The 18,177-nt window shown below is 32.8% G+C and overlaps 1 protein-coding gene across 1 annotated transcript in view; it reads left to right on the top strand.

Moving 5' to 3' along the window:
• LOC127839894 (uncharacterized) overlaps positions 1-8,219 on the top strand; it is a 69,203-nt gene extending 60,984 nt beyond the window's left edge. Inside the window, exons 15-19 of the mRNA XM_052368287.1 lie at positions 810-1,543; positions 1,706-1,977; positions 2,478-2,657; positions 5,968-6,118; positions 6,894-8,219. Coding sequence (XP_052224247.1) covers positions 810-1,543; positions 1,706-1,977; positions 2,478-2,657; positions 5,968-6,087 — 1,306 coding nt within the window. The 3' untranslated portion in view covers positions 6,088-6,118; positions 6,894-8,219. The remainder of the gene's footprint in view (positions 1-809; positions 1,544-1,705; positions 1,978-2,477; positions 2,658-5,967; positions 6,119-6,893) is intronic.
• Positions 8,220-18,177: the final 9,958 nt, after the last annotated feature.

Here is an 18,177-nt window from a genome sequence, read left to right as displayed (position 1 = left end):
TGATATTCTTAATATGTAATCATTGTAATCATTGTTTAAGTTCTATATAGTTAGTTTTTAATTGATCCACATTTTAATATATCTACCTTTTTATGCATATAATTGTCTTTCATTACTCAAATCTCTGATATTCATCCCATGCCTCTCTATGCCACTTCCATCAATATCCAAGGACCACCATGAAAATAAGAGAATAGTTCTCGTTTTTGTGTAATCCTTGGTATTATGTTATGCCATGGTTTCATTTCTCATACATGTTTATTGTTTAACTAAACTATCATGTACATGTATGTAGATATGTTTTATCATGTTGTATCATTATACTGAAATAAATCTATCTGAATCTATCTTTCATACACAAGATATTTAATGATGAAAATGACGCCAAAAGTATTATGATTCTTTACTGCCTTTGAAAAGTACTACACACATATACTTTCTTTAACCATAATGCACACTTCTATGCGTAATAAGCAATGCTTAATAGATTTTCCAAACAGCAGTAATTAACATTGTATGTATAGTACTTGTGATGTAATTTTGTAAGGTTAACAAGATGTGTTTGTGAAACACTATTTCCCCCTATATATTTGACCTTTGACCTTGAAGGATGACCTTCACATTTCACCACTCAAAATGTGCATCTTCATGAGATACACATGCATGCCAAATATCACATAATGCACATAACTTGGAAATCGATTACATTTTACATTAAAATATAACTTATGCTATGATTTAACATGTGAAGCGATGTAAACGTATTTTACAATGTCCATAATAAACATGCATATTGTGTGTCATTGTAGCAAATCCAACTTAGTTGTTGTTGACTTCAATACAAACAGCGAGGAAAGTGCATTTTCCAGAATTGAAAAGGCATTTAAAATACTCGAGTCAAATCACGTACATACCTTGGTTTTTCTGTACTCAGGACATAATTGCAACTCGGGATTTCTAATCGGAAGAACATCATCTCAAGCTGAAAGATCTAAAGACTTGTTCTTGTGCTATCATATGAACGAACTTTGTAAATGCATTGAAGAGTTTAATGGTTTAAAAAAAGTGATAGTATTTTTGGACTGTTGTTACCCAAAACCTCTTGATGTCCCTGATCGTATTTGTCTCATACAGTTCAATGCTACTGCTCCCAACGACACAACTGAATTCATAAGTACAAAAGGGAGTATATTCACACGATTTTTGGTGCAAGCCTTTACGATGAAGGCGTCGGGTGAAAAGTGTGAAATTCATGATTTTGACTGTTCCATTACTCATGACTTAATAACACTTTGGACGTTGTGGAAGTACATATTGCGTCATACACAAAATGGTGGCATGGAGAAAATGATGCCACATCTAAATGCAAAGGGTATTTGTTGGAAGACGATGTTTTTGGCATATAATTATAATTTCAAGGTGAAATTTCGTTTTGATGTAAGAGTTCCGGATTCAAACATCAATCAAATGATAGAAGTTTTACCAAGACAACTTACAGAGTTTAGAGCATTTAAGTCGGATATTCTATTTCCAGCATGTTGTGGTACGTAATACTTCAGTTATGGTTAGTAATATCAAATGCAATAGTGATTATATTAAGTATTAAATGCAATAAACAATATTTAAGAAATATTCCTCTCACAAAAATTGATATAAAGTTTTTTTCCAGTCAACAATTAACATTTAAATAAATATATACTTTTAGATATGTTAGCAAAAAACATGAACATCCAAGCAAGTATACCGCCAGATATGTCGAAGTATGCAGAGATCTTGGTCATCGAGGTTGATGGTGGTCCCAAGCACACCCAGGAGATAGACAACATGGAAAAGCTTTTGCTAGCGTGGAATTCAAAACTGTTGTTCCGATGCCGATTCCGTCAGTGTACCGAGATAGATCAAGGGCGACCAATTGGGTTTGTTTTGAGGAATGGCGATATTGTCTGCGAAATATTGTCGGATCTTAATCCAGATCAGGTAGTTCTAGAATGTCAGTTTATACAAGTTATACACGAGATATTTTATTATCGGGCTTCGTACTGTACGTCACTTGTAGACATTTGTAATTTTACTGATTAGCAGTAAATTACAATATTATTGTAATATTAACCGTTTTCATTAATATTTGTCTGAAATGCCGTGCGTATGCAGACAAACGTATCCTCGACCATATATTCAATGTTGTCATCTTTCAGTCTTCAGAGCCTATCCGCAGTAGAGCTAATCTGTGTTAGTGGATGAAACATGTTTATGATCTTTCCTATACCTAGATTGCTTGAATATGATTTGTACATGCATCGCGAACTTCATAGTTTAATTTCTTATTAATTCTTAGCATTGACCGTTCCAAGGTGATTATCCCAGATTTAATCATTTTAAACCAGAATTTCCTTTCTAATAGAGTTTTCTAGAGTTTCGTTGGTTTAGCTTCATGCAGTCAAAAATACTTCATAAATTACATTTATTGTGATGTTCAGCACCCAAATGATATAAACGGTTTGGAGGAATTGATGACGGCATTAACCAACGAGGAAGAAAAGATAAAACATAAAGAATTAGTCCAGCCGGAAAAGATAAAACATAAAGAATTAGTCCAGCCGTTGACACTCTTTAATGACAAATTGTCCGCACTGTTGCATGCCGCAAAGGAAAAAAAGGTAACCCTCACGATGCTTTAAAAGTTTGTTTATTGAAACATATATGTAAGAAGCTTGTGGATCGTACTGGAGGTCATGTCAGGACGCCATTTTCTTGTGGGTTATCTAAAGAGTATGTTTGTACTGATCGACAGAAGTTTTTATGTCAAAATAATCTTAAAAATTCAAAATCGGTGTATTTGCGGACTGAGCATTCTTATTTGGGAGCATAACTTTGTCAGACTTCAATAAATGAATTCAGTAACCATGAAAAAATGGTATCACCGTTCTGGTACAGAATCCCATATACAAGAGCTATTGTTTTAGATATTTTAGACTGAGTATAACAGGTCTTTCTCCTAGAGTAAGTATTAAAATTACAAAGTCAGATCAACAGTAAAAACCATAAATCAATCTCTTCACCAGAAAATATCAATTTTTAAATAAGCAGAGGTGATATGTATTGAAAAGTTATTGTTACTAACAAGAATCGGATGCCTAGACCTAGGGTCAAGGTCATAGTTTGAGGTCAAATAATAGAATCAGCCCCTGACAAATATACAGAGTATCACTTAATTATGTTTTTATTTTTAAATAACTTTATTTAATAAAAGGAGTGAAAAGAATTGGTCAGAGGTAACGTATAAGTAATCTATGATCAATATTTTAATCCTTACAACAAAATTACTTTATAACATCGTTTCATCCCTTACTGTCTCAAAGTGAATGGCAATTGTTTAACATTCCGTTGTAAACATACTGTTGGAAAGGAGTTAATTTAACATAGAATATTCTATTTCGGAACTTCTAACTGATTTACACAAAAGTTGGTTAAGTTGGATTCAACAGCTAACAAAAAATAAACAAAGTTTCATAGTCCTCATATTCCAATGACTAATATTAAAAACAAACGTGTAGTTATAAATTGAAACTGCACATCATTAAAACAAACATATTTGTAGTAATAATTTTATAGTATCAGATAAAGACGTCTGAACGAAGGCAAAGCTTATGTATATCGCATGTATTTTCCCATAGTAATTGATGTTTAAGTGATCATAGTAATACTTGTTATTGTTTATTCATGTCCTGTGTACTTAAAATATGTATTCCAATAATTTATCTGGCGTTAAAATTGACCATCACCTTGTGTGGAGTATGCATGATCAATAAAACATGTTTTGTTGTTTTCCCCATCGTTAAGTAGCACCAGCTTATGGTCCTCAATTAAAATTATTGAAAAGAAGAACAATGACAACACACAATGTTTCCTTGTGGCTAGCGCTGGCAAAAATCATCCTTTACTAAAATATAATGGTGTATTTTTTTAACATGTAGTTAAAAAAGATCATAAATTATCGTCGAGCCAATATTGTCGTGGAGATCATACTTATTTTGTTAGTCTAATGCCAGCCATTCCATTTTTAAGGCATATGAGCAGTTTACAATATGATTGACAAGCGGTTTATAACATTTTACTTTTGAATATGTGACGCAATCGGTTTTTGTTTTGCCATAAAATTATATTTACATTTTTAATCACTCAGGTTAAAATATGTACTTATTCCTAAACCAAATATGTGCAAACTGTGTGTTGGTATAGAATTGTGTACGATGATCAATAATAAAAAAGATTAACTACTGAGTTTTCGCGATTTTTGTAACTGATTATTTATCGCAGTATAAACATGTTTGCGTTCAAGAAGATACCGTTTGCGAACAAATTTTATTATAGACGACTGCCTAATTTCAAATTGTGATTAACATGAAATTAAGTGGTATTACCCTCGAAGCTTTATTGTAAGACTTAAAGGCGGCAAGCATGCAAAATAATATTTTTTTCACAAGAGAGACTATTGCATCGAGAATTCCGAATTTTTTTTATATATATATATTCAAAAAGTTAGCACATCAGCAGAAATACTATACAAGTACAGTAACGCGCACGACAAATTCAAATATGCATTGTTCCTAAAAAAGTAATAACTTTAATTATGTCATAAAAACAAAACAAAATGCGTACTTTTAAAGTGTTTCACTGACACATATAAATTCAAATTAATACTTTTGAACATAAGTAAGTTTGGTAAATTGACTTAAACCAGTTATAGTGTAGGGGATCTTTTTAATGCCAGACTTAACTACATTATTATAAGTAAAGATCGGCTACCGGAATACATTTTTCATGTGTTATTTAAACCGTATATACACTGATAATAGATATAGATAATATAATAGATTAACGTGTTCCTTGAGGTAACCATCTAAGCCAACTTATCAGTATATAAAACTGATTTTCCTATCATGGAAATATATTTTACCAGCAAGCACAGTTTATAGAGCCTTTTACTTAAAATCCAAGGATCGGAGGTTCCTTTCCCACATTCCTTGTCTGGGCAGTTATTCCTTCCAATAAGAACAGTTAAGTCGGTTTATAATTTTCAAGGATTTTACATTTGTTAGCTTTTTTGCACCCAAATAGTGGATTTTAAAAACTCTATCGAATTACGAAGTATGTCTTGTGTATCCCAAAGAGGTCATGTTGAGCATGTTCTTTGTGCTAGTAAATTGTTCAAAATAGCTGTCAGTTTTTATTCAACAAGCGTATTCAATTTCCAATATTTGCTAAATTTATAGCGGTTTGGGATAAAAAAGAATCAAATCAATGTTGAGTAAAACATCAATAATATTAGATTTTTTTAAATTTATGTTTTGAAATCCTATTTATTCCTAACCAGTTTTTTCAAACTCAATAATACGATTAATTGTATTGCTCATACCTAGTTCGTTATTAGCTTATTAGGAACACCGGTTCATGTAAAAAGAACGCCATTTTGTTTCATTTCGTACACGACACCTGATGTATTGCTTTGTTTATACTACTACATAATAGATTAAGGTCATTGTGTTTTAATCAAGTGTAATTGTTACTCGTACAGTATAACCATCATTTGAATTGTTCAGTGAATTACTGCAATTGAAACATAGATCATTTGGAGTATTATGATATCTTGTTTTGATGACCTACATCTAATTCTAACTTGTGAAATGTTCAACACGTATAAAAAGGTGATAAGATTTGCGATTTGATAAGTTGTTTATGGAAAAGCAATACTGCAGTGTAGGTAAAGCGTAGAACTTTATACACTATTTTAACGTTCAGTTTCATGTTTGTATCGTTATTATAACAATCTATGTGCGGTGGCTCTCCGGTGACAAACAACCTTCTATTAGTTTTGTGTAAAACATGACTTGTTTTACGTACGCAAATTAGTCAAAAGTATTATTTAAGAGTTTTACATGTTTAATGTTTATGTTTTGCTGCTTTTAGTTGAAAAACAGACAGTTGACAATCAACTGCATTGACCTCTTCGAGGACGGATCTGTCACGCTGGTGTATATGGAGTTAACAAGCCCTGAAGAACAGCTGGACCAATCCCGCTATGTTTAATTATTTTCGTCTATATGGGTACACATTGAAGGTTTGAGTTAACAACAGATCATTTTAGATGTTCCAAATAATTTAATATAAAGGTTGTTTTTTAAAGAAATCTACAGAAATATTCAAGCATAACCACTTCATCGTGTTGCAGATTTAAATATAGTTTATATCAATAAATTTTTACCATAATGCTTGTGAAAAATGACACATAATAATTAAAAGAGAACAATTACTTTAATTTCTCAAACCACACAAGGAATTAAAGTGCAAGAAACATATACACACCGACAAAATTATTGTAAAATTTGCTACCGAAATGACAGTACTAACAATTTACGCAGGCATCAATTTGAAGCAACAATCGATTGATAAATTACCTTTACAAAAGGCAGGTAGTTAAGAATGTAAACAACAAGATGTAAATGTTTTGAATTGGTATGATTAATCAATTATTTCCATCAGTCCATATCAGGTCAAAAGCAGTCTAAAAGGATATTGACCTGTCACACATTGGATTTATTACCATTACAAGGCAAATGGAGTTAATGATATTGAATTATTTTGTACTTTTAGGAGTAAACCCTTTACTTTATAAAATGCAAGTAATTGATAGCAGTCGTTCATGTGTTCACATGAACTCGGGACGGAAAAACGCCATGCATAAACATTTAATTTTTTATTTAAAAAAGCGTTAGGCTACTTTAATTATTGTTATTCGCAATTGATACATTTATACTATTTGTTTGAAAAGTCGTTTTTCGATTTGCAAAAGGAGGAGTACACGTAATTAACTCCATCGTTATTTTTCGCTGTAGGCTGATGCCGGCACTCACCGTTTGGTGCATTCAAGTGTAAACAGCTTCATTTGGCACAGTCAGGTTTACCTCATAATCCTGTAAAAATGTTTATTCTAAACTACAGGTATACTAAGTGTTGTATTGATTGCTGGCTATTTAAAAAGTGGGAAATTATGCTGTTACATACAAATTGAAAAAAAATCCCGAACGTTATACTCGATATACTGCATAACGTTGTGCATTAAATAGCCAACTGTATATAAGATTACTTGCATAATAATATTACTTTTTTCTTGAGCATTGAGTATGGCATTCCACTGATTATAACCGCATGAATGTGTATTTACGCAAAAAATACTCGCATTTTGAATTCCAATGTGTTATATGTATACCTATGTTCTTATTGTCATGGTTTATGGAGTGTTGACGATTCTTCAGATAATTAACTGAAATATAATGTGACGGGCCAATAGCAATTAATTCAGAAGATCGTTTCAGTGTTGTTATTGTCGAATATGAACGGTAACAAATTATATTACGCTAAAGAAACAATAACTAGTGTGACCTGTTTTACTTTCTTGCGTTCACATTGCGCGATAATTCATTGACCATTGTTAAAAACATATACGAGTGTTACGTTTCTAAATATATTAGTATAATATGAGTTAAGTAAGGACAAACACCCTGTGTGTATTTGGTGTATCATGTTTGCTACAGTCATAAGTTAACATTACACTCCAATATGTTTAAGACTGTCAGATTACACACACTAAGTATTGAAAGCCATACCTGGAGCTTTCGTCCGTGTACTACGGACTTCATAAGCAGAATGATTTCTACTGTTGGTAAACGTCACCCTGACGATAAGCGATGTTTACGTTTCCCAACAGTAGAAAGCATTCTGCTGATGAAGTTCTAAGTACACGGACGAAAGCTCCAGGCATGACTTTCAATACTTCGTGTGTGTAATATGACAGTCTAAAACTTATTGGATCATCATGAAAACCACAAATTAAACTTTCATCGCAGTTTACATAACGTCTACTGAATGTAATAAGTCATATAACTGACATTTTTATACATATTTACCTTTTTCCATTTTTGTGTGTATTTAGGTGACATACATCAGTTGTTAAAATATTGAGTCAACCTTTTTGGCAAAAATACTGTTTTAACCAAATTTTCAAAATTGACATTACGAACACATGTCTTTTTTTAATGTAAAAAGTAGAGTAACTGACATTTTGTTAAATTTTGAGGAGAGGCAAAAAACTGTTTTACTAAAATAATTAACATTTTTCCGGATTCAAATCGTCTGAGTATTATTATAATAAATTATGAAAAAAAAAACAATTCCAAATTGATATATCTTTTTTAAAACAATAAAAAATTAAGAAAGGAGCAGTTACCATAATTTCAACACTGCAATATTTTGAATGCAAAAAAATAACGTAAGTGCTCTGTATTTCAGAAAATGCCGGAAAATATGCATTCCTGAAAAATTCACAAAATGTCAGTTACCTTAGTTATTATATTCAGTGGATGATAACGTTGAGTCCATGCAAAAAAGGAATACACATTGAAAATGCTACAAGTAAAATAGTATGTTTTTCTTAAAATATACTTTTGCAATAGTTTTAAATTGCATTATTATAGTTCTATATGAATTGTATTCATTAAAAGTAGAATATATGTATACATTTGGGATATCGACATATAGTTTTTGTATCAGAAAAACCGAGTGCATTGTTTTATTTTACTTAAAATCAACAACGAATGTTTTGAATAATAACGTCACAAAATTGTAAGATATATAAACTGAAAATAGTTCATATGTCCATAACAGTGTATACATGTATTTGTTAACTGTGCGTTCAAAAATGTTTGTATCCCTTTTCATGTATTAATATGTTACATTTAAGTGATTTTCAATATTGCACAACCTGTTTATTGATTCCGAGAGAGACCTCTTTGTAGCTATGAGAAAAGTAGATTTACATTTTTTTCATAAGCGACAGGGACTAATGCTTGTATTGTTCTTGTTATGAAATCCTCAATGTTAATTGAATTACAAATAGCAAGGAAGAACATATATTCACAGTGTGAGTGATTTTTATTACTTTTCATAGCCCAGGGATCAACCAATTTATATAAGAATTACAAACCGTTAATTAAAATTTGTTAACTTTTTAAATTGAAGGTAAAAGGATATATTTTAATACTTAGTATCAAAATATTTTCTGATTGCGGAAATTTTAAATTTATGAAGGTTTGAAACAACTATTTTTATGGAAACATTAGAGTTAGAACCCTTCGCATTACAACAGTATCGCAACGATTGAAACAATGTTTGGCGGCTTTCTATTACGTTTCTTAAATTTAATTTTTTAATCGTCATTTTTTTTTTAAATAGTTTTGATACGCATGACTGTCATTCTTTTACTTTATGCTGATGATACTGGCATTCTGGTAGCTGGTAAACACATTTCAGAAATTGAATCCATTCTTTCTAGCGATCTCGAACTTATAAGTGAGTGGTTAGTGGACAATAAACTTTCCCTACATCTTGGTAAAACAGAATCTATATTGTTTGGCTCAAAGCCCAAACTAAGGTCAAATTCTCAGTTAAATGTCTCTTGCAATGATGTGTCAATTACTCCATCAAGTTCTGTTAAGTACCTAGGTGTTGTATTGGACCAGTTCCTGTCTGTTAAAACCATTGCTAGATCAATTATTACAAAGGCAAACTCAAGGTTAAAGTTCCTATACAGAAATAGTAAGTTCTTAACATTGCACACCAGAAAACTCCTTGTCATGTCTCTTATACAGTGCCACTTTGACTATGCCTGCTCTTTTTGGTACCCTGGTCTTATTCAGTCACTTAAAAATAGGCTTCAAACTACACAAAACAAGATGATTAGGTTTGAGCTGAATATGGATAACAGATCACATGTTGGTCAAGAACAGTTTTCACATTTAGGTTGGCTGCCTGTTTCAAAAAGAGTAGAACAGATCATACTTTGTCATGTACATAAGATTAAAAATGGCCTTGCACCAGAGTATATGGGTGAGAATTTTAAGCCAGTGTCTGGCGTACATAATCGTTGTACTAAGTCTAATATGGTAGCTCAGACAGAATCTGATCATTTTGCTGAAAATTTTACATTTGAAGACTTTGGTCGTTTTTCCAAACCAAGAGTAGGAAGTTTTGGTTCTAAAACATTTACATATAATGGTATCTGTTTATGGAACAATCTTCCTCAAAACATCAGGGATGTACCTAAACCTAACAATTTCAAGGGTGCCATCAAGAAACAGTTTTTAGAGTCTTTATAGCTTTTTATAGTATAATTTTTATTATGAATTTTATGTTCTGTTAAAATACTGTGATACATTTTTAAGTCTTATGATCAATAAGATGCAAGGATCTCATAATTATTCTTAAACTTATAGTATGCTACAAAGTGGGTTTATTAACTACATATGCAGTGTGTAACTTTCTTATGCAACTTCTGTGATAATAATGAACATGGGATTATATTTATTGATTCTTAATCAGTAATATACTTTATTAAACAGTACATATTTGAGACATTTACATTATTAAAATCTAATACATGACTGTTTCATGGTTACTGCCACCAATAACAAGGACCACAATGGAAATAAGTGAAAATCATTTTTTCTCTTTTTTGTGTTATCCTTGGTATTGTGTGTGCATTCTATGGTTTGCTATGTATATTGCTGTGAAAAAATATTTTATATTGTCTGCATTATGTAGTAACTATGTAATGTACATATGTTTACCAAATAAATCAATCAATCAATCAATCAATTCAGCTCTCTGTGTATATTCTCGCCAGCACGTTGTTAATTCATCTACCAAATAGCTTATAAAAATAGATTTTAAAGGAAGAAGTGGTGATAACTCTGATAAAAGTGTGCGATTTTCCAAAGGGACACGGGTCTTGCATGTGCCTTGCTGTCTGACGTGTTTAATTTGTATATGTTTTTTTTACAATAAAAATGTTGTATAATATTGATTTACTGAAAAATAAATTGTATACGCAATTATATTATTGTGCTAATTGTTAACCTATTTATTATGCCCCCCTTCGAAGAAGAGGGGGTATATTGCTTTGCTCAGGTCGGTCGGTAGGTCGGTAGGTCGGTCGGTCCGTCCACCAGGTAGTTTCCGGATGATAACTCAAGAACGCTTGGGACTAGGATCATGAAACTTCATAGGTACATTGATCATGACTCGCAGATGACCCCTATTGATTTTGAGGTCACTAGGTCAAAGGTCAAGGTCACAGGTGAAGGTCACAGTTACTGGAAATAGGCATTTTAAGGATTTAGCATGGTTTAAAAAACGGAAACAACTACCGTTTATGCGTGTTCTTTTTATTACCGCATTTGCCTCCCTTTACTTCATTTAAAATCTCATTTTACAGCAGAGATTCCAAATCTGACCTGTAAATGAGTCCCATATTTACTGCCAGTGCTAGGTTACCTTTTCCCATTTGATCATTCTTAAGTATTGGTATTGTAATGCTGCTGCTATGCTACTGCTACTGCTACTACTACTACTACTACTACTACTACTACTACTACTACTACTACTACTACTACTACTACTACTACTACTACTACTACTACTACTACTACTACTACTACTACTACTACTACTACTACTACTACTACCACTACCACTACTTCTACTACTACTACTACTACTACTACTACTACTACTACTACTACTACTACTACTACTACTACTAACTACTTACTACTACTACTACTACTACTACAACTACTACTACTAACTACTACTACTACTACTACTACTACTACTACTACTACTACTACTACTACTACTACTACTCCTCCTCCTCCACCTGCTTCTCCTCCTCCTCCTCCTCCTCCACCACCACCACCACAACCACCACCACCACCACCACCACCACCACCACCACCACCACCACCACCACCACCACCACCACCACCACCACCACCACCACCACCACCACTACCACCACCACCACCAACACCACCACCACCACCACCACCACCATCACCACCACCACCACCACAAAAAACGTCTTCACACAATGGCTGCTACTACAACTTATAGCCCTTATAGGGGGGCATGCATGTTTTACAAACAGTCCTTGTTTAAGCTAGATTTAATCGAAAGCATCGCGCTTATTGCAAAACTCGAGTCATTATTCTGGGTAGAACCATTACTTAAGCAACGCTCACTTATGGGGATCGAACAAGAGACTTCGTGATCGCTACGCGGACATCATATCCACAACGCCGTCGCAAATTTTGTGTTTAATATAACTTAACCAGACATTATCACGTTCTCTTTCGGTGAAACTTGGGTTGTTTAAACATGCAATGCAATTATTCAGTCGAACGATTCTCGGGTAGCATTCAAAAATATATAAAGTTTGATTGGCAATTACATTTGGAACATTAACCAGGCTTTCCGAAGGAAAAAACTGGTTATTAGATTGGCGAATGTCGGCGGGCGGGCTGGCGGGTGGGCTGGCGGGCGGAACAAGCTTGTCCGGGCCATAACTTTGTCGTTCATTGTGAGATTTTAAAATCATTTGGCACATTTGTTCACCATCATTAGACGGTGTGTTGCGCGAACGAATTACGTCAATATCTCCAAGGTCAAGGTCACACTTAGAATTCAAAGGTCAAAAATGGCCATAAATGAGCTTGTCCGGGCCATAACTATGTCATTCATTGTGAAATTTTAAAATCATTTGGCACATTTGTTCACCATTATTAGACGGTGTGTCGCATGAAAGAATCACGTCAATATCTCCAACAACAACACTCGAGCATTGATATTTTTGCTTTTACCATCTTGTTTGATCAATTAAGAGATATCGTGTGAATACGATCACATACTTTATTTTTCTAATTGCCAAACAAATTTGATATGCCGAAAGTCATAATAAATTGAGTTAAAGCTGCTGTAAGCCCACTGCATACAATGACAATTTTGTCCAAAGCCATATTTCCATCAAGACTTGACTGAAAAAAAAACATGCGGGATTCTATTTGACAGTATATTACACTTTTGTTTCAATCAATCACTCGTTTAACATAAATTCTGTAGTTAGCAATTCTCCGGGGTCCTTCAACATTTAGAACCCCCAGCTGAGATTTCCCTCGTTTGAAAGTAGGAATATAGACTTTGGCACTCACTGTCCCAACACTGTCCTAAATGTAGAAGCCTCTAACAGCCAATACTGCATCATCGGGTACAAGTTTGCCCGAAATCCCAAAAGTAACTGTGATGTGCTTGTCAGTAGCTTTTCCATGGTAGGCACTGGAAGTACATTGGACTCTTTGTGGTGTAACCGCAATCAGATACTTTGCAGTTTTTGCATGTTTGTATTTTGAATTAGTGCAACCACGTTTGACGGTTTCTCAACTTACATCTTAAAGCAATCTATAATAACTACCATCCATAGTGGGAACAGTACACATCGAAATTGTTTTTCTCAACTCCTGTCGTGTCGGCCAGTATGCTGCTGCGTGTAACGTCATGAACAATTTTTCCAGAACGTCATGGAACGTGCGCAATATTGCGCTATCCGATGCAACTAACCAATTCCCCAAACAATACTTATTGTACTTAGTCTAAATTTCATAAGTGTCACGATGAGCTGTTGGAACTTATTCAGAACATTGTCATTAGTTTCTATCAAATCGGGTTCGTACAAGGTTTCAAAAGTGGTGTTGAGCACCGAAGTTATAGTATCGCTTCGGCAGCTGTTTTATCCTTCTACTTTTCCTATCTAACTTTCAATCTCTTGTTAACAATTTGGATTTTGTCGGGGAAGGGTATTAAAGTTTAAAAAAACAATTTATTAGAGACACGCTTAGAATCTTTATGATAGAAACAGATTTAGCTTTTTACTAGCACTGTATCACGTATGCAGCTAAATATTAAGGCATTTAAGGCATTTAATAATATCAAGAAATGTTTCATATTGTTACATGTGCTTGTATTAACATTTACAATCTGGGTTTAATTCCCACTAAATAGTTAGAAAAATGAAGCTTGTATTCAATAATATTAATGCTTCCACGAATATAGTACGTTAAGGAGATAGGAATGATTGGACACTAGCCGGGCGCTTACATTATTATTGTATATTCATACGTTAGCCTCAGGCGTGTAAGACACTCGTTAGCTTTGACATATATAGACACTTTTCTGTCAATTTTAATAAACATTTGTTATAAAGATACAAAAAATACCACTTAAATGGTCTAAGCACACTCAAATATCGTCGTAGCTTGCTCGGTAAAGATCAGATCTGGCATTAATGACGAGCCCTTTTTCTTTTCAAACCTGCGAGAGCACTTTCGTAGTTTCCCGTTGATGAATACTAAGTTTTGGTAAACGATACACTGGTGTGTCCTTTTCTCCGTCATCTCTATTTAAACAAGCATATACAACGCATGTTTTGATGATAGTTTGACGCAATAATTTCGTCTTTCGTTAATGATTTAACGTGTAAGCGGTGTGCCTTTGTTCTGTTTACCAAGATTGCATAGAGTCCTGATGACAGGGAATGCGCTCTTTTTGTCAGCTTTACGAACCCATTTGAATGCAATCTGGAAGACTGTAAATTACATGTGTGAACAATTTGAAAGCACCGGTTGGTCCATGAAACATGAAACACCAACATACTCCAAAACTTTTTTCCGCAGATATGACACAGATGCAACGTGCAGATCATCTTATAGTTTATACACATGTGAAATTTCAGCAAACGAGTTCGAGCCGTTGTCATATTAGTTAAATCACGGTGTATAGCTGCTGGTTTTGGAAACTTAGCAAGCTTAGCTAGTTAAATGAGTTAAATGATTGAACAGAATAGACATTCTGTCAAAATTTCACTTATTCCAGATGTAGTTAAAATTAGTTAGTAACGAATATTAGCGTGTAATTCCTCAAAATGATACTATATTTTTTTATCATATTGTACTTTATTATTTTACATGGACACACTACCTGTATAATGCGGTTTAAGTTTGTCATAAATGTTAAAATACACTTAAATCATACTGATGATATCATATCGAGTTATTTTTAATTACAGTGATTATACTAATTAAATATTTGTGTGTGTCTGAAATACGAATGTAGAAGTTTTTCCCATGAATGTTTTTTTAAATAGATTTGTTTCTTGAAGTGTTTACAGAATAGTATTTGTGTGACGCTATATTGTGATATTCAATAAATTATTAGACTGCATTGTTCATAGTAATACCAGATAAATAAACGTTTTAATAATAAATACAATGCTTTCAGGAAAAAAACACAAACGTATTCAGAATACAAATACTAAGCAGCTATCGTCCAAAATTGTCAATAATATTTTGACGTTGCTTTCACTTCGAATGACATGCAGTCAGAAACGCGCCATTAAATAATGGAAAGTAAGTTGATTTTTTTCCAATTCCCCTATTATTTATTCTAATAAGGAAAAAGAATAGTTCCGTATGCCTTATTCAAGCAAAACGTATTTCTTATAAGCATTTTAAGAAAAAAAAAACATACCATTAGCGAAGTAAATCAAAACACAATAAATAAAACACATTGATAATATAAATCACAATACATGCAATAAAGTACATTTTAACATATGTGTTTGTATTAATAATCGATTTCCTTTTTTCGAGGCTGAATAGGAAAAAGAAACAACTTCCTTTTTCCTTAGTTATAGCGTACGATATGCCCAGGAACGTCTTCACACCGGAAGTGGACACTCCTCAGAGTTTGCCGAATCTTGTATCTGCAATAACGTCATTAACGTTAATCACTTTTGTGGAATCCAAGTGAATCACAATTTTGCCTGAATTGCATAGGCAACATTTTTAAATAATGTATAATAGTATACACGCTTAAAGGGGCCTTTTCACGTTTTGGTAAATTGACAAAATAAAAAAATGTTTCAGATTCGCAATTTTTTGTTGTAGTTATTTGTGAGGAAACAGTAATAATGAGCATTTACTATGCTAATAAATAACCATTATATTCATCTTTCGACGATTTAAAAACTTCAAAATTATAAAGCGTTGCAACGCGAAACGATTGAATATATAAAGTATAAAGGACATCGTTAATTGTATGAGCACGGATGACCGAGTGGTCTAAGCGATAAACTTTTACTCCAGGGGTCAGTGGTTTGTTCCCCGAAAAGGTTTACTTTTTTCTTTCTTCAATTGTATTTTTTGTACTGGAACTTTTTAGATCCAATGTTATATTTATCAATGTAAAGCATTAATGACAAACTTCAATACATGCCAAAATCTGTGAAAAGTCCTCTTTAAATAAAGGTCGCCATTACATTTATGCTTAGCCTAGTACAAACAATGTACCTACATTAGAACTCATGTGCAATTTTTAATCTTTAGAAGAACCATTATCTTATGTATTAACAAGGGGAGTGATTTGATAAACGAGCATTCAAACGAAGAAACTGTTAAAGCGTCAACTTTTTGCAGTAAACACAAATAAATGAAAATACTAGTGTGTAAAGTAAATGTTTGTATCGCATTCTGGGTAAATGTCTCATATGGCCATAGCCACAGAATATTGATAGTTGGAAAACGGGGGATAGTGCGAGCTACAGTAGACATCATGTTCCTACGACGACCATGTGTCGTTCAGTACTCGATGTGAAGCATCTAGAACACTGCACCCTGGTTTGACGTCTAAAGAGAGTGTTCATAGTCACAAGTCTCAGCTGCAAACATGTCATACCGGTTATTCATCAGTATTCATGTAATAATTGCATAATCTTTGTAAAGATAAAAATAAACACAATTCTCTGTCGTTCTTATTCCAGAATGATTAAACTGTGCTTATGTTAAATATTCTTTAATCGTTTTTTTTCGTGTACCGATATTTATAGTCATAGCAATGCGGTGAACCATACGAATGCTAGTTACACTCTATATTTTAGCCAAATAATAAATACTTCAACTAGAGTTAATGATATATCAACGGGTTTTATTTCATAATGCAAATATATTAAAACAATATATACTTTATTAAAAACCATAACAGTAAATAATAATAAACACTTTGAAATAAAATTGATACCTTTTCATTTAGTGCTTTAATAATTACAAGACGATTGAATAACACTAATTAAGATAATTAATTGGTTGCTCAAATGACGTTTTGTGTTGCAAGTGTATTTATAAAAAACACGATTTTCTTAGACCATATTAAAATACAAATTGTAACAGTATCACCGTATGTCCATAAGGCGTGAATTTTATTTAAAATAGAGAATTTATTGTACGTATGTAAATGTACAAACAAACACGAGAAATATTGTATTTGCATCCTACCAAAGATCTTATAAATAATTACATAAATTGTCATATTGAACTTTTCGAAAAACATTTTTTATTTTGAAGCTTCTTCATAAACAAGTTAATGTTAAAGTAATATTATTAATCATACTCTATACATTCGGCGGTTTATTAAGCTGTCATTTTTAAGTAATATAACACAATAAAGTTTTTTTTGCTAAAGGTTTTCAACCCACAAAGTCTTCTTTTGATCTTCTGTATGCTAGAATAGAAAGTGTTCTTATACAAAGTTTTTTTTCAAATCACGTTGAATTGTCACATTATTGATTAAGACTATTGTATTCCTTGAATTGGTCTACTATAAAACCGTCAAAGGTTTAATATTTGGCGTGTACTATATTATATTGTTTTACAAGCAATATTAAAATCACTCAGGTGTCAAAATTGTTCTACCTTTATTGCAAAGTCAGGATATACGCCAAAAATCCTATAAAGATATTTCTTGTTTGAATATTTATATGTGAATCATCGTGCTCATGCTTAATAAATTTGGCAATAAGGTTGAATAATTCTTATTAAATTAATCAGAAATGGTACTTATAATGGAATTGTTGAACAAAAAAAGAAAGTTTTTATTGACATACCATAATAATATCACCAAATATCTTCATTTAAAATATTTGTCAGTCTATATTCAAGTTCACATAGTTAACGCGATAGCGTTTATTTGAAACGGTCTGATCTCCCACGTCTTTTCATTGTATACTTAAGAAATTATATGTTAATGTAAATATATTAACTGTTTGTAGATTGTACGTTTTCTATTAAGGACAGTTTCTGGTTTGCAGGCGGGAAATAATATTCAAATTGTAAAGGACGCTTAAGTTAACAGCTGGGCTAAACAGCATTGCCGAAAAAAGACATATATGCAATTTCA

Source organism: Dreissena polymorpha, chromosome 7, assembly GCF_020536995.1.
Source record: "Dreissena polymorpha isolate Duluth1 chromosome 7, UMN_Dpol_1.0, whole genome shotgun sequence".
NCBI lineage: Eukaryota > Metazoa > Mollusca > Bivalvia > Myida > Dreissenidae > Dreissena > Dreissena polymorpha.
Note: the sequence above shows the minus strand (reverse complement) of the source record. Positions and strands in the feature narration are given on the sequence as shown.